The sequence below is a fragment of the Typopeltis vanoorti genome, chromosome 20 (assembly GCF_054136105.1).
Source record: "Typopeltis vanoorti isolate ZY-2024b chromosome 20, IOZ_Tvanoo_1.0, whole genome shotgun sequence".
In the NCBI taxonomy this organism is placed as follows: Eukaryota; Metazoa; Arthropoda; class Arachnida; order Uropygi; family Thelyphonidae; genus Typopeltis; species Typopeltis vanoorti.
In genome coordinates this window covers 100,743,094-100,761,357 of record NC_143568.1, presented here as the reverse complement: position 1 = coordinate 100,761,357, position 18,264 = coordinate 100,743,094, and the positions used below count along the sequence as shown (strand labels likewise).

Here is an 18,264-nt window from a genome sequence, read left to right as displayed (position 1 = left end):
CCAAGAAGCAAAAGAAAATCGGTGACTTTTTTACAAAGAAATTAAAAAAAAAACATTTTTTTTTGTGTTGTGTACAAGAAAGTGATATTTTTTATTAAGTTATGTTATGTACTGAACTATGCAATTTTATTAAATCAGAATCCTCAACAATACAGTACATATAAACTAAATTTTTTACTAAAATAAACTTGTATTATTTTTTAAGTTTTACATTACAGTACAGTAATGCTTTTGTAAAGTAGCTTTTTTTCTATCAGTTACTTCATTTATTTACAGAATTAAATTGATGTACCATTAAAATCTGATTATTTTTGTCATAAACACTAGTTATTGTCTCTTGGGGGGAAATTTGCTAATCCGAACGAGCACTGTTTTTATTAGTTCGGATTAGCAAGATACCACTGTACTTGAATTGTATATTTATAAATATTATGTATACATGATGATGATAATAATAAACTTTGTATTGTAAGTCTGCGCAGAGTGGAGGAAAATGTGTTTAAGATACTCTATATTAGAAAACAATAATGAAGGAGTGCTATATTTGGTTGGCATATTTGAATTACTCAAAGGTGCAATATTTGGAAGAGATTTACCTCCTTCGACTACAATACTGTTTCCCATTGTAAATATGAGCAAAAAAGTTATAAATTTATCGAAAGTTATATATTAAAAACTTTTTTATATTATATATAAAAACTTGCCTACCACATCAGTTCACACTTCATGCATGCAAAACAGATGAAACTCAAAAAACATAAACAGCGACTCACGACAAATGACACCGTTCAATTGGATTGGTTGACACAATAACCAACGACAGCCTCTAGGTGCTATTGTCTCAGAGCTCACCCTGTCTTGCCTTCTCAGTAGTTTAAAACTAGTAGAAAGCTAAGAATTTGACTTGCTCTGCCATCTGTACATCTTTTCAAAGGGTTCAAAAGTGTATGTATTTCGAACACACACCCAGGCTATTAACACGAATGTGATTCAATGTTTATCAAAAAGTGTCCTCTTCCTGAATCACACAAAGTATGGAAACAGTTAGGGGAGTCTTTAACTGAAATAAATGCAAAAATATAATAATGGAGATATTGCTATTCGGTGGATGAGCACTGCAAACTTAGCACATCCAGATATATAACCCCATACACAAGATGTCACAGAGCTATAACATGATGGTACCATGTGTGGGCAAGTGATTATAGAGAAGAATCTGTTATGTGTTTCTTGAAGAGTTGGAGTTGTATGCATTAGAGAAAACAGAATGGGTGTATCAGAATGAGAGTAAGATAAGTGCACTCTGCTGATTTTTGAAAACTTCATAAACTTAAATTCCCCTCTAATCAAGTTTTACAGCATAGTTAAGCTTGTTAATAATTTTGATAATAATGAAATAAAAGAAAACCATTTCATTTCCTCAAATTCTAAGATAAATATCCATTTGCTTGGAACTACCCATCAGTTGAATGAATCTAGATTAATGAACATAGATGATGAGCATGAAATTTGTGCTGTTCTCACAAATTTTCAAATCAGAGTCAAGAATAGGTATAAATTTTAAAAAATATTCAGTGTCAAAAGTTTTTCCACTTGGTTATATTATAAATTAAAGATGCCAAGAAATTGTATTCTTGGTTTCATCCTTTATTCAAGTGTAAGGAAACAAAGTGTGCATGTGAAATAACTTTGTGACAGGGCAACTTGTATATAGAGGCTAATGACTTCATATCAATTGCCTTGGTATCCTATAAGGTAATGCACATATCCTTATGGACATGTATAATGCTATGCATTATGGAAAGGACCACTACCCAGAGTAGTTTTGACCTTTATTGAGGTCTTATCAGTGGGAGCTAGATCCAGAATTGATACCAAGGTTGAAGTAATGTAGAGTAGGCAAAAGGTGTTACACCTTATTATTAAAATACTTTATATTTTCCACTTCCAGTTTATAATATAACCAAGTAGAAAAACTTTCAACATCTATCTCTAATCCAGAGTATTTTAATAATAAGGTGTGACATCTTTTGGCTACTTGTATATGGAATTATGACTTCTGCATTACTTCAACCTTGGTATCAATTCTGGGTTTGGCTCTCACTGGTGAGACCTCAATAAAGGTAGTGGGTAGTAGCCCTTTGCATTATTACATGTCTGTAAGGATATGTGTTGCATTATGGGATACTAAGGCAATTGATGTGAAGTCATCAGCCTCTACATACAAGTAGCCCAGTCGTGAAGTTACTTAATGTGCTAACTTGGTTTGCTTACACGTGGATAAAGGATGAAACAACCAAGAATATAATTTCTTGGCATCTTTAATTCATAATATTCATTAAGGTCCCATGTCAGAAACAAATGATTGTAAACTGGTAACTTGACATGGTATTAAATTCATAGTACCATCATTATTAAATTCTAGATAGTTACCCTGAAATGGAGTATACAGGATACTGTAATACAACTATATCAAAAGTTTGTTGTCAACTTCCTATCAACAGTTTTCCTTCAAATTAGTATTGTCCAATCTTATATTTTGGTCTTCTAAGGCACTTCTAATGGTAATAATCCACCTAGATCTTGGTCTTCCTCTGAGTCTTTTTTCCTACTATCCTGACATCATACACCTGTTTTGCTAACCTCTGCTCTTACATTTTGTTTAAAGTGACCATACCACCTAAAATTAGCTTTCCAGCAGAACTACAAATACTGCAACTTATAGAGACAATGTCCTGGATCTCTATGTTTGTCTGTATGTGTGTGTGAGGTAGTAGAGATATTTATCCTTCAAGATGATAATACTTCTACTCATTGAGTGAAGCTTAATGTATGGACTGGCCAGCCAGGTCTCCTGACCTTAATTCTATTGAGATGCCTGGGATGCACTAGGTAGACGTGTTTCTACTTTCAATCCCTCTCTCCCCAAAACCTTAAGGGGACCTGCACTTCTAACTATTGTGGTTAGAGTTTTTGAAATGGGTATCCTCATACCTCAATAAAGGTCAAAACTGATATGGGTAGCAGCCATTCCTTTAGTGCATAGCATTATATATGTCCTTATGGATATGTGCCTTGCCTTATGGGATACTAAGGCAATCGATGTGAAGTCATTACCCTCTATATACAAGTAGTCCAGTCATGAAGTTACTTCACGCACAAACTTTGTTTACACTTGGATAAAGAATGAAACCAAGAATGTAATTTCGTGTATCTTCAATTTATAGTATAATCAAGTGAAAAAATTTCAACTTTTTTTTTTTATATATGTATTTCCATCAACTGACACTTGCAGTTGTCAGAGAACTGTATAATAATATAGTATTCCTAAGTAAAGAAGCATACATTGTTAGTTTTTATGTTATTCACAGATGTTTGTTCCTTCCAACCATCTATTTCAGATTGTTTTTACTGCCAGTTTTAAAATAAATTATTACTGATAATCTTGAAATAAGAGTAATTAATGGTGCTATAAAAAAGTTTTTTTTCTTCATCTGTAAATGGACTGCTCTGTGCTAAAAGGAACAAATCCATATTTTTGAAAATGTGAAGAAACTGACTTTAAAATGACTTCTATTACAAAAATTAGAGTAAAATATACTCATTAATTTTCAGTGGGTTTTCATATTTTCTGTTTAATTTGAAATAAAAAACTAGCTTTAAGGGTTTTTTTCATGGTTTTAAAAACCTAGTTTCCTTCTGTATTACAAGCCCATTCATAGTTAAGTTATACATTTTATAAAGCAGCATATAATGTTTAATTTTGAACTTCCTGTAATTGATTATTTACTGAACAGGAAAAAAAAAATTTAACATCAAGGATGTTTTGATAATTGTAACTTATGAAAAATGTCTATTTTATATTAGCATTGTTATATTTTTATATATTATAAATGGTGCTTTTTTTTCCCTTCCAGACCAGTTCAGTCCTCCATCCAAAAAAGCAAAATTCGCCATACCAGATTTATCATCTGTTGTCGACAGCTCTGTGAAGCAGTCCTTAAGTACAACATTTACTCCTGAGAATCAGATTAAATCAGTTGTTTATATTCCAAATACTGTTTCTGTACAAAATGATTTAAATGAGACTTTTAGTTTTAACCACTCCTTAAAAAACGAGGAATTAAATTCTACGTTTACTTCCAGTGGGTCACCATTAAAATCTGATCCAACTATAAATCAGGCTGCTCGAAGTTCTTTATTTTCTTCAAATGTTTCATCTTCATACCAGAGTGATTTTTCAGAAAGGAACAAAATCTTTCCAGGATCTACAGGTATTTAAGAATTATGGTTTTAATATTTACTTTGCTTAAAATATTCCAGATTATATCAGCTTACTTCTTGAATGCATTTTTGATACATTCAGGTACTTTCAAATTATTATAAGTTGCATTTTAAATACAGATGGTAGAATGAATAGGATCCCAATCCAAAATACAAATAATTATTTTAGTGATTATGAAATTAAAAACAAACATTGTCCTTATTTTAGAATATTTAAAAATTATCTTTTGGAGCTTTCTGAAAGTAAAGTTCAGGACTACGATATCAACAAACACATATTGTAAAGAGCCTTTCTCAAGTTTTAGGTCATAATGATTTGTTTCTTCCCTCAGCCACACAAATCAGCAGTGGTAAATGATAAAGTTGTCAGTATATTTGTAGACTAATCAGTTTTGACAATATCCTTCCGTTGCAAAGATCTGAGTTTGAATCTTGTCTAGACTTTTATCAGGGCTTTATCAGAAATAATGGAGGTCTGACTTCTCCATTGCTTCTACCTTAGTATCACCACCTCTGGGTCTGGCTCCCACTGACAAGACCTCAATAAAGGTCGAAACTGGTCTGGGTAGTGGCCCTTCCTTAATGCATAGCATTATACATGTCTGCAAGAAGATGTGCTTTGCATTATGGGAGATACTAAGACAAGGAGTGATGAAAGCTTGGTCCACCTTTACTACGAGTTGCCTTAGTCCTGAAGATACTTCAGGCGCAAACTTTGCTTACACTTGGATTAAACTAAATTTATGATAGTCTAACCAAGTGGGAAAAACTTTCAAATGGAAATAGTTATAGAAAAGACATAATGTAGCAGAGTATCTATCGGAAAGTGACTAGAGGGAGTCAGTGAGAGAAGGTGGTGGTCATTAATTAAGCAAATAGCTCGCCTCTGCTAATATAGTCAGGCATTCTGATGGAAGAATTAGGTGCACCACCCTAAATGTGGGAAATGGTATTCTAAGGTCTGGCAGATCTGAACTTTGTAGTGTCAGAACTGATTTTTTTCTCACAAATGTTCTAATTGCATGTCTGTCTCAATGTTTTGGGAAGTTATCATGATAAGCTGTTCATATTTTTTATAATAATGAATGGGTCATATAAATTTTTATTAGAATTACAAAAAAAAAAAAAGCCAGATGTCTTCACTATAACAGGATGCATATTGTTTTAAAATTATTTTCTTTTTTATTATAATAAATCACAATTAACTTGATGTAGTGCAGTATGGGCTTTCATATGTCGAAAACAGGATCACTCTATATGCTCTTGCATGCTAGTTTTCAGTGTGAACTGATTCTTAAAGAATGCTGGGGAAGTTAAAAAAAAAAGGGGGGGGGATCCATTCCATGCACTAAAGGTTGTTCTGTATACATTTTTAGGGTACTAACGGAGCTTGCTTTTGCTAAGTCAGTGCAAAACTCTTCTTCTTGTAAACTGTCCTGGTATTGACACTGGCCTTTGGCTGGAAAGAGCTGGGTTCAAGCCCTTTGTGGGATGCAAAGAAAAGGGATTCTGAACTGAAGATGAGTTAGCTAGGATCATGTGGAGGTAAATGGTTTTCCTTCCTGCAAACTTGGGATTTTTCACTTAGTTTGCAGACATACTACACTGGGTTCATAGCCTTAGTTACTCTGACTATCTGCCAAGTTTTGGCCAAACTGACAGATCAGTGGTGATATGTCTTGAACATGTAAGCTGTATATGTCAAACCAATCAGATATCTGCTAATGACTACAGAATTCACTGGAACCATATAAAGATCCTCCAGAGAAGTTGTGTCAAATATGAATACCACCCCCTTTAAAGAGATGTGAAGTCTCCCCATCCCATCCCATCATTAATGGAAATGATTGTAAAAATAATGGGAAATTATCTTAAATTGCTCTCAATATCCACCTCCCTAGTATTGTTATAAATGCATTGTTTATTAAATCCTAATGAATTTCTTGCACTGTGTATATTTCATTTTGTGTGCTTCAAATTATGACTTATTATAATTGACAGTGCAAAATATTAATTATATACTGAGTTAACTAAATTAATTTTTAAAGAAATTGTTATAATATTCATCCCGTACAATCTTAATTTAAAAACCCAATGATTGTTAATTCCTGTTTTGTCCACCTTGCATAATAATAACTTCTAATTTCATTCTTATTAGATTATGGAACATATCACAAATCAGGAATACCATGTTCAGCTAGATTACCTACTAAAAGGCCACCTCTTCTCAAGACTCCAATTCTTACATCGGAATCATTCCTTCAGCAGAAATCAAATACATCAAGACCAACTGTGTGTTCATCTGGATATGTAGAACCTTCTGACAACTTTAATTTTAGAGTGCCTTTGCCAGTGGAAAACAACTACAGTTTGGCAAGTAGAGAATGTACAGCTAAAAATATTTTTAATATGAACAGGCCAAATTTATATTCTCCTAAACCATTGCAGATGGTCCAACTTCATTCAACGACCACTGAAAGATCCACCAATTCTTATGGATATAAAAGAAAAAGTATGAATAAGACATGTGAGTGATTATTTTATTCAGATAGCTTTAAATATGATGAAATGTCTTAACTGAAAATTGATATAGTTTTATTAAGTAAACAAATCTAGTTGAAACTGGATTATATACAGGGTGTTCGGGATAAATTTGACAGTTTCGTAAGGAAAAAGAAAATCTTCTTTGTATCTATTATATTTAATGAATTGACAAAAAAACATTACAGGCAGAGTTAATTACAATACTATCAACAAGATTTACTCAAAATAACCACCATTAGCATCGATCACAGCTTCAATTCTGCTTCGGAACCTCGAACAAGCTGATGCTACAGTCTCCCTGGGAAGGGCCGCAAAAACTGTTTTAATTTTATCCATTAACTGGGCTTTTGTATTACTGGAAGTGCGATTGGTGTCTTTTTCAATTGCGCCCCATACAAAATTATCCATGGGGTTAAGGTCTGGGGAGTTTGGAGGCCAAACATTTGGACTGGTGAAGTCGTAGAAATTTTCAGACAACCATTTTTGACTTTTCCCAGAGGTGTGGCAAGGGGCCGAATCCTGCTGCCATACATACGGCCTACCATTGCCTACCCTTGTTATCCAGGGCTTGACTACAGTTAGCAACTCCACGAACAAAGCCCGAATTCCAATGCCAGGGTTCTTCAACACCTGTTCCTGCAGATTTGCGAGGAATTCTGCTGTACGAACGCAATCAGATCGTCTACTAGGGATCTTTCTTCTTGCTACATCCTCGTAGTCACCATTGCAAGTCTCTAGTTCATGCCTGATTGTTTTTACTGTATTCAGGGAGCATTGGGCAGCAGTCGTAATATCCTTATTTTGATGGCGGGCACGAATCATCATGATACAAGTTATTCTCTTCCATGATTCAGGTGGGTTCCAGCTATCCATCCTTTCTGACATCTTGTATGTGAATGAAGAAGGGTCCAAACTTTTAAATGAAGAGAAGTGTGTGTTAATACATGTAACTTACGGAAAAATATAATTAATTATAAATATGTCAAATTTATCCCGAACACCCTGTATGTGTATTACAAATTAGGGATGTGCAAACTATTTTAACTTTCAGTCAAACTGGATTTTTTTTTTTTATCCTTTCTTCTTGTAAATATAATAATGTTTACAAGAAGAGGGGGGGGGAGTGCCATTTTTAAATTCTGTGTTCAAAAATACACAGAATTTGTTAGTTCTGAACCTTGTTAACTGGTAATAAAATGGAAAATCTAGAAGAATATAGTTATGGGTATATTTCAATACAAGAAGTTAAAAAAAAAATCCAACTTTTTTTTATATTCATTGTACTGCTTATCATGTAATTGAGAAAGTTTAGTTAGAAGAGCAAATAAATTAGTAGCTGCATTATTGGGAACAATACCTGCTACTATTCACTTTGGCATTGATTCTGTAAGATGATGGAAGTTGGATTCTAGTAATTATGGGTTACCTGTGTTGCTGGAAGAGTGATCCCCATGGTATATTGTAAGAATAGTAAAATATCGATATAAAGGAATGAATCTGTTGACTCAGGCTGCATTCTCCATATCTTAGTATTTCCAACAGAGTGATATAATTGCAATTTGGATTCAGTGGAAGAGTTGATACTTTCATAATTTCTGCAATGCAGTATTTGTTTCTCCATGTCACCATTAGTATGGTCATTTGTTACATTCTGGATGGATAGATGCAATGACCCTTAACTCTTGCTATAGCAAGAATGGAGTGTCACTTTAGCAAACTGCTGAAAAGTTCCAACCAATTCCATCTCATCTATCTCTTTTTGTGTTATACTCGCATATATCTATAATTGCATATGTTCTGGCTGGTTTGCATGTTTTGCAAGATAATAAACCCAAGTTTATTTTCTGGGAGGGAAACCCTACTGCCTCCATACAAGACTGGCTAACTCTCTTTCGCTTGAAAAGCCCTGATGAAGAAATTTCTAGACAGAAGAAAATCACTATATTATTAGTGTGAGTCAACTGTATCTTTTATACTTTCTCTTGAAAATCATTGGTGTTATTGACTACAGCCATACTGCAACATATTAGGGCTACAACATTCCTCATCAATTTTAAAATTTTGTTCATTTCACTCTGGCCTGGCATATCAGCTATATTGATATTTTCTCTTGACTCGGGCTGATTATTTTTGAGTCCCCGATAAGGGCTACTGTTTTCACTTATTATGATAACCATTTCACAATGTGATGTTATGCAGTACACACTAGTTGATAATGTCTGATTCAGAGGAGGCATTCCTTATAAAATGACATCAAGTATATAATAATGTGAGAATTACAGAACACCATTTTTTTGTTGTCTAGGAAAAATTTATGTAATCATTGAAAAAAGTTAAGAAAGATTGTTCACAGCAAAAGCTGCAAACACAAGTCAGGTTCAGGCAAATTAAGGCTATGTTGTAGTTTATTAATATACAATATTCAGTGTAATGTTTTCATGCCATATCTGGTTGTTTGAGCAAAGATGGAACTACCTTGAGAAACAGCAACAATTACACACAATGAAATCTCTGTGTGTCACATGTGAATATTCTGGGAGGGAAGGGAGAAGAAATAACAGTGTCTTACTATGTCATTTGAGAAGCATCACTAGTAAAGGATAAGACATTCACACATGAGAGGTCCTACCTTCCTGAGGATATGAAAAAGTGGCATACCTTAACATGGAAAACAATAGAAAATATGCAATTGACAGAGCACATATATGTGCAGAGTGGGGTAAAAACTTTGTACATTTTGAAATGTAATACATGTGCCAAAATTAGAACCATAAACTGGATGATAAGAGTGAGTTATAAAATATGAAATCAAGTGATATTTGGAATCTTCACTCTGAGATTTGACTGTATATTGCAAGATATGTAGCATGGCTTAGGCATTGATTATCATTCATATTATTTTTTTTAACAGTGCTAACTTGGCAGTATTGTTAGTTAATATTCATGGTCACATTCATATTTGAAGAAATAAACTATAAATTGTGAAGTCTGCTGATATGTCTCTGGATTCAAGTAGGCATCCTCCATGCACAACACTTGTCAGAAACATAAGGCAGTGCAACAAAGTATATAGTGGAAATAATTCAAAATATTTGGTAAACAGAGATAGATCCAATTCCAAGCAAGTGCCATATGGAATTAGAACTAGTCTGTTGCCAATGAGCTACATGTATCTTAGATCTTCCAGAGTTTGGGTAAATGCTTGTTTCCTGACTCTAAAAACAATGTGGTATTGTCATTTTGTTTTCATCCTACCTTGTCATAATGATGATGATTATAACATATGTATTTCATATGATTTTTGAAGAATATGCTATTTCCAATATATATTTCATTCTAGTGTTTTGTATTTTTGATAGGTGCTTTTGTGCTCTAAGCATGATGGTTGGAATACAGTGATTTTATTCCCCCCCACACACACAAGGTCTCAAAACCTATGACAGTGCTATGTGCGCGAATGGCTAAAAGAAGAAAGGAATTTGTGTTTCTTGAAGACCTGAAGGTTGTAATCATTGGAGAAAATAGTGTGTGAAGACTCCCAAAGAGCAGAGATGTAGGAGGATGAGAAATTGGTTCAATGAGTTTGTAGTTGTCTTTGTACATGATTAGAAGAAAGTGGAGGAATGGTAGTGACTGGTTTGGTGGAAGAGTGCCCTGGAAACACCTATAGGAGAGTGACTGGAGATTTGGCAAGATTATCAATTTAAATGGTTCACTCTCTTTTGAGTACAGTCAAATATTCTGGTGCATCACCTCACATGTGAGGATAATATTCTAAGATGAGTGGAACTGAGCTTTATGTCAGGAGTTTAGCAGGAGAGATAGTGTTTAGAACAAAAAAGAATACCGAGGCTTGTGCCAGAACAGGATAGATGCAAAAGTCTGCCCAAGAAGAGAAAACTGATGCTGGTTGGTGAGCAGAATTATCAAAAATGGGGGAGAGTGAAGCATGGTTTTTCTTTCAGGAAATGAGACAGGATTGCATTTTGGTGGCATTAAAATTTACCACGTTATCCTCACCCCACTTGAGAATGGCAAGGAGATCAATGTTTAAAGCATTGGTTAAAGAAGAGGATCTTGAAGTGTGAGTTACCTGAGCACTAAGGGATTTGAAAATGAAAAAAGAGGAGTGGAGAATACTCTTGTCAAAGCTATGAATAGGATTGAATGTTAGAGAGATCATTGATGTATACGAGAAAGAGTGCAGTTGAAAGGATAGTCATGTCTGTTTTGCAATCTGTTATATATAGGGTCAAAAAAAAAAAAAAGTCCAAGGTTAAATGGCAACCTTGGCTAAAACTAATGTCATGCATTATCCCCCAAGATGAGTATTGTTAATGCATAATGAAATATTTTTAAAATATTTTCTCAAATGTACTCAACGTACTCAAATGCATTTTGAGTACGTTGTCACATGACGAGTAGATTTTTATTAAGTTTTGGTTTTTCTGTTCATCTGTATAATATAACAAGACTGCACTTTACATATTTGATCAATTTTAAATGGATTTGAAGCAAGGGCAAGGAGATAGTTTTAAGAGTTGAGGGCTGGCATGAACTGACTTGATTTCAATTATACATGTTTCATTAAAATGCTAATTTTATTTTTAATAAGTTGATTTTTTTTTCTTTGTAGGCTATGCAAAAAGTCATCCCTTTCATTCAACACCAGTGTTCCATAAGTCAAAATCCTGCAGGTTACCTTTAAGACTGAGAGAGAGTATAGTTTCACCACACATGAAAGAAAATTCAAATCATAAACCTTGGAAAACACCATTTAAGCAAAGGAAAGGAAATCACCCTCCTTTTACATAGATATCTGATAGATTAACTTAAGTACCAGAAGTGTCACTAGTGTTTACATGATTTTTATATAAAAAAAACAAAGACTGAATGTAGATAGAATTTTTATACTACAGCTTCTTTGATCTTCTCATTTTAAAGGACTAAACTTAACAGATGGTAATTTTACTAGAATTCTTATACATTTGCATGCCGTTTACTCACTGTCAATTATGTGTGAACTTTCATCTCTAAAAATGAGATGTGTAGATAACATTTGTAAAATTTCATTTTGTACTTTTAAAGAAAAGTTATTTTAGTGAACTGAAAATTAAATTATTTTAATATAAGAAGTATATATGTTAAATTGTTATAAAGAAAGAGATAAGAAATAATAAACCCATTAAAGATTTTGAAAAGAAAGGTCATCTTCATAAAATCAACTCAGAGATGTGTAAAAAAAAAGTTGACATCAACATCAGATTAGCTTGGGAATGCATCTTTATTTTTTTTAAATGCAACAAGTAAACAACTTACTGGTGTCTCTCTCTTTCCAGCCATATGACATGATTTGATTATAATGAAATTTAAGATTTTGAAAATCAACAGTGGAGTAATTTTTTTATTTTTGAAAAAACCGGACAGTTACTACTACTTTACAGGCTGATCAAAATACTTAATTTCACTGTGGAGGTAACAATTGCCCTCCCTCTCATGTCTTTATGGATGTTTTTTTTAACCTTTTGCTTATTAAGTTGTGATATAGCACATTTATTGTCAAGTAACAGCAACTTTAAGGCTTAGAACTCCTTGCCCCCCCCCCCCCCATTTCTTTTCTGCAAATTCATATTCACTTGTGTAGAATGTGTTAAGTCTGTTAGCTCACATGTTGCAGCATGGAGTATTGTGATGTTATTATAAATGCTACTCCAGAGAGTCAGAGCTCATTGAGGGAGGGCCCATTTAAATAATCAAATACCTATCATATCTCTCAAACATATTCAATAAAATGCACTTGAAACATTGAATGGTAGATATACCATCAGATGTGCCTGGACATCATGTGCTTCATAATCACACACTCCCACTAGGGATGATCCCCATTTCTACCTCCATAAGCTGCAAAATGTCACTTGTGTCTACATTACAAGATCCTTCTCCTCCATCTATTCCTGAAACCCAGAAGATCATCATTCTGCAAATGATCCCTATGTCTATCATTACCAGCCATAAGCTAGTGGAGGTAGAAATAGGGGTCATAATTATTGTTAGAGCCAACAAAGCATTTTATTCTGTTGAAAACAATTTTTATATGTCATAGGAATAGCACACAAGTCTTGTAAAATAAATTTGGGTTAATAGCATGAAATTTTTTCATGATAAATACCAAGATAATCTGCATGTTAGCACTTTTTTTTTTTTTTACGTAAACCTCCATTTCTGGAAATAGCTATGTTGCCAAGGAAATGAACTGAAAAGTAATTGATTATTGCTTCCAATCCTGGCATCTGTTCTGATCTCATCAAATTCCTGATACACACACACACCTTTAAGGGGTGTACAGGATATGATAGTACATCATTACTAACTTCCTATCTACAATTTTCCTCCAAATCAGTCTCTTACCTGTTAAGACTCCAACATTATCAGATCTTATATTTCTATCTTCTAAGGCACTATTCTCTGTATCAATCCACCTATATCTTGGTCTTCCTCTGGGTCTTTTTCCTGCCAACCTGACAGAGAACACTTGTTTTGCTAATCTTTCCTCTCCCATTCTGTTTAAGTGACCATACCACCTGAGATTAGCTCTGCTGACAATGTCAAGTTCTTTCCTAATATCCTCGTTTTTAATATGATATTGCCATTGATGCCATCTGTTCATGTCCCTAATCTTTCTCAGGACTCTGATGTCTTTGGTCAAGTGTTTTACTTCTGGCCCAGCTCTCAGATCCATAAGTTAAAATTGGCTTGAATACTGTCTTATATCCAGATAATTTAGTGGTTTTTGGCTAATTTCTCTTTTATTCCATATAAATTTATTCAGTTGACTTCCTACCATACTGAAACAGACAACAGAATCAACTTTGTTAATTCTGTTGTCTATTTCCATATTTAATTTACCATCTTCACTAAAAATTATGCCTAAGTAGCTGAAATGTTTTACTTGTTCTATAGGTTTTCCATTCACAATGCAGTTGATATTTTCACTGCCTTTGTCTTGTTATTTCTGACCTTCAAACCATATCTATTACAACAGTTATTCAATTTAATCAGGGAATCTTGCAGACTTGTACCGGATTTATTTAGAAGTATAACATCATCTGCGTAAAGTAAAGAGCTGAGATTAACATATCCAATTTTGATATCAGGTTTAATACCACTTTCCTTCATAATGTGAATCCATATGGATAATGTACATCCCTGTCTCACACCAGAGTTAACATTAAACAATCTTCCTTCAATTCTAACAAAAGCTTGATATAATGCCCCACTGATACCATATAACTGTAGCATTTGGAATAGCTTTTCTCTTGGCACCTTGTCATATGCCTTTCCCAGATCTACAAAACTCAAATAGAGATCTTTGTTATATTCCCATGCTTTCTCAACTATTTGTCGTAAAGTGAAGATCTGATCTTGACAGCCTCTATTTGGCCTGAAATCCAGCTGTAAGGGTCAAAGCTTGTTTATGGAAGGAAAGCTTGTTTTCATCAAGCTTTCCTTCCATAATAATCCTTCAACTGTTTTCTCAAGTATACTTGCATAAATCTTACCAGGAACACTCAGTAGGGAAATACCTCTGTAATTCTCACATTACAGGGTACACCACGAGAAGGTGAGGATTGGACATTAGGTCAGAGGCTATTGGGGGTCTCCTCTCAGTTATATAGCTTTGACCCTTAAGCACTCCTCTGTTCTGATCTAATAACAGAAATTATTCTCACTAGGATGAGTGCTTTCATTCCACACTCCACTCAAAATCTTCATCTTTATCCAAATCATGGTTCTCCAACCATGTGCCAAAGCTGTCCAAACAAAAAAAATTCAAGTATGTCCAATGGCTCCAGTCTCTCACTCAGCCCACATTACAGATCATAACTGGAAAAAAAAAAAAAAAATCAACAAATCCAAAGCAGACTTTGTAAGGGCCAAGTGCACGCTTGTCTCCTCTCCCAATGACAGTCATGCCATCATACTTGCCAAGGCTGTGGGATGCAACTTCTGTCCTTTCATCTTTCCACCACCTCTCACACATCCTGATGGTACAATGACAACATCTCCCAGAAAAAGGTTGATCTCTTAGCATCGGTTTTTTCCTCTCCAACTATTGTATGATCAGATTTTAATAAAATGTTCCTATTTCAAGAATTTTAATATTCTGTATTCTGCCCAAGAAGATGATTAAAGGCCTTAAAACATGCACATACAATCAATTTATCTGCAAAACGTTTCTAATTTTTAAACAATATTTATATCACAGGCATTCATTTTTTTTAACCTTTCAAGTAGTGCTCTAGTATTAAAAAAAAAAATCCCAAACCAATCAATAATAGAACATTCTCAGTTCTAGATGAATAAGTTCATTTATAAATGCTCTTATATTCTTTATCAGATGATATCCTAATTATCCAGTTCTTATGTTTTAATTTTTTTTAGTTGTTTTGTTATTTCTTCAATTCATTCAGTTTGGCCAATGAAAACAAATTTCCAAGAGTTAGCACACAGATTGCTATTCTATTCAAGTCTCTGTCTTGCTTGGACAATGGCTATGCAACTTCCTTTTTTTTTTTTTTTTCCATGCTTTGCATTAGCTACTTCTTGGGCATAGGATATACACCAGTTTTAGATATTGTAGCTGGCGGTTCTTTGAAGATAAATCAGTAACTGTCTGTTTAACCATGCTACCGGCCAGGACGTATATATACGTCCATATTAAAATTGTAATACCACTGATATTACATTGAAATTTATGATGGACATGAAGCTTTCGAGAATGTGTATTTGATCTTTAATGGCCGGTAAGGTGGTTAAAAATCCTTGAATTTGGTTTTCATGAACCCAAATTAAGCCATGGTACAGGGTAAATAAATCCCAATTCTATAGTCTGCTAAATAAATAAAATATTTCTGTCAGTGTGTTCTGTCTGATTTACAGAAGGAAAAACTGTCATCTTAATATCATATATAAAGACCTAAGAACATTGTTGCTCTGGAGGAAGCATCTGCAAAACAAACCATGTAGCAGTTCTGATTTTTAGAGGATAATTTTTAGTAACTGAGAATACCTTTATGAAATCTAATGTTTCTTTGTAACCATTACAAAACGGTTTAACGTAATGTAGCACTATGGGAAATCTTAATGCAAGAAAGTTTTGTTGTAACTCAAGTGTGTGTTAAAAACTGCATTTATTACAATTGCCCTTTTAAAAAAAATACACTTATTTTTCTTTATTTACTTTGTTCCTAAATATAAAAGTAATACTTTCTCCACTTTTTGTCAAATGTTCATCCTGAAAGGGAAAAAATAAAATAAATAAATAAAAATTCACACACACTGCAATTAATTCAAACAACCAGACTTAGCAAATAATTTTCACATTTAATATAGATTTTTTTTGTCTTGGTATTTAATTGTGAACAGAAAAACCTATCTCCACTGTATTAATCATGGTAAATCTTCATAAATATAGTAAAAAAAAAAAAAAAAACTGAAGTCCACTACTAGGACAGAAAGACAACAAATGATGGTAAAGCTATCAGGATTCTGAGACTTCATGCTAACAACATAAGCACTGCTACTGCACAGCATGCAGCAGCAATTCTTTGATTTGCTCCAGGTAAGTGTATCTCAAGTATATTTACATAACAGGATAATGCATTATAGAAATAAAGGATATTATGGATTCATACATATTTTATAGTTATATAGAAAGAAACTTAAGATGTTTCACAATTTATCTGAGGGCTTATGAGAATATAACCCTTGGCATTGAACTTGATTTGGTCTGCACTACTTAAAAGACAAGCTCTGCCTAGGAGCCCATGTGTACCTTTTATTAATGTTTAAATTACATTTCAGTGGCCTGACAGCTGTCTTGAACTGTTGGTTCTCACCAGACTAGGTAGAATCCTAAAGAGAGCAAAAACTCTGGTTCCTATGTCAAAAAGTTAAATTATCATAACTCTGGGTAGGTGGATATTATAAATAAAGGACAAACAGCAGGTCAAATTATTAAAAGAATTCATTCCCCCCCTTCCACACACACAAAATTGTAATAATATTTATCCTTAAAAAAATTTGGAGTTCTCGAGTCATTCACCATTTGAAAGGAAAATCTTCGATACAATCTACTGGTATTGGATTTAATTTATTTCTTTTCTTAACTTTTTACTGTATTTCAAAGAAATCCATTGCTCTGATGGGGAGAAGTTCACAGCTGTTTCCACATATTGCACTATTTCCCAGATGCCTGCACAACTTAATGGAGTTTTTGTATGAATAAGACAAAGTGTAAAATAAATGTTCAGGTAATAAAAACAGTTTTATTATACAGTTTCAGTCTATTAATGCAAGAGAATAAAGTTCTTCATATTTGCTGACAAAAATAAGTGCAGTTCTTAAACTTGAAGATTGATGGTTATGAGCTATGGGGCTCCATTACAAAAAAAAAAAAAAAAAACATGCTGAAGTTCAGTAATTCTTTATAAACTTTTTTTTTTCTTATGAAAATGTGGACAAGTGAATTTAATTACATAAAATGTGGTATGTCCGAACAAAAATCAAATATGCTCCAGTCAATCTAGTGTAAGTCTAAAAATGAATCATTGAAGATGATTCATTTATTGTAGATTCTTGCCTCTGAGGAGAACCAATAGTGATGTATATTATGATATCACAGAGGTTGCTTTAAGGCTTTTAAATAGTGGAATACAAAAGGAACATGAATGCCAAAGGTATATTCTCACAAACTCTATTCAATCTGAAACATAAGTTTCAGATTCAATAGAGTTTGTGATCTAATGAACAAATCCATCCTATTTGATTAGGAAATAGGATGGATTTGTAATATCCATTATTTCTGTAATTTGCTACACCACATTGAAGCCTTTTGGCTGTTTATTCAATTATTTAAAGATGTATTATTTTCCTCATGGGTCATTATTCATTTATATTTGACATGCTATCATTACTGGAAATTACGTAATGTATTTAGCCATGTGTAAAGAGCAGAATAAAAATGCTCTTCTGCAAATAAAACATATTTCATTGTGTGGTATTCTTTCTTGACTATAATGTATGTAAACTATTACACTTTTTTATAACGTTAGTCAAGTGGCTTTTTATTTTATCATCCTACATGTTTTGCCAATTTTTCTATCGGCATCTTCAGGGAATACAAATTAGTAAGCTATATGATGGTAACAGACTAGGTTATAACTGATGGTTCTAATTCACACAAAAAATTAGTATTGTGCGAGACTGCGCGTCTCGGGAACGTGATTTATTTGTTATGACACATGATGTAATTGGCGCGAAAGTTCATTTCCTTGATGTTTAATGATCTGATTAAAGCTTTCCAAATTTCTGGTAGGGTTAGACCTTGATTCTTGTTTAGGTTTCCAGTTGTGCAGGTGACTGTAGCTGCTTCCT

At 33.5% G+C, this 18,264-nt stretch overlaps 2 protein-coding genes across 6 annotated transcripts in view; one reads left to right on the top strand and one right to left on the bottom strand.

Annotated features, from left to right (window-relative positions):
• LOC150095716 (kinesin-like protein KIF18A) overlaps positions 1–11,924 on the top strand; it is a 207,048-nt gene extending 195,124 nt beyond the window's left edge. For both annotated transcript variants that reach the window (XM_090410247.1, XM_090410246.1), the window contains 3 exons: positions 3,918–4,274; positions 6,443–6,811; positions 11,465–11,924. In XM_090410247.1, the coding sequence (XP_090266373.1) occupies positions 3,918–4,274; positions 6,443–6,811; positions 11,465–11,643 (905 nt within the window). In that variant the 3' untranslated portion in view covers positions 11,644–11,924. The remainder of the gene's footprint in view (positions 1–3,917; positions 4,275–6,442; positions 6,812–11,464) is intronic.
• Positions 11,925–15,506: 3,582 nt separating this feature from the next.
• Positions 15,507–18,264, bottom strand: part of LOC150095715 (DNA repair and recombination protein RAD54B-like) — a 232,067-nt gene continuing 229,309 nt past the window's right edge. For all 4 annotated transcript variants that reach the window (XM_090410071.1, XM_090410074.1, XM_090410073.1 and 1 more), the window contains one exon: positions 15,507–16,123. In XM_090410071.1, the coding sequence (XP_090266197.1) occupies positions 16,052–16,123 (72 nt within the window). In that variant the 3' untranslated portion in view covers positions 15,507–16,051. The remainder of the gene's footprint in view (positions 16,124–18,264) is intronic.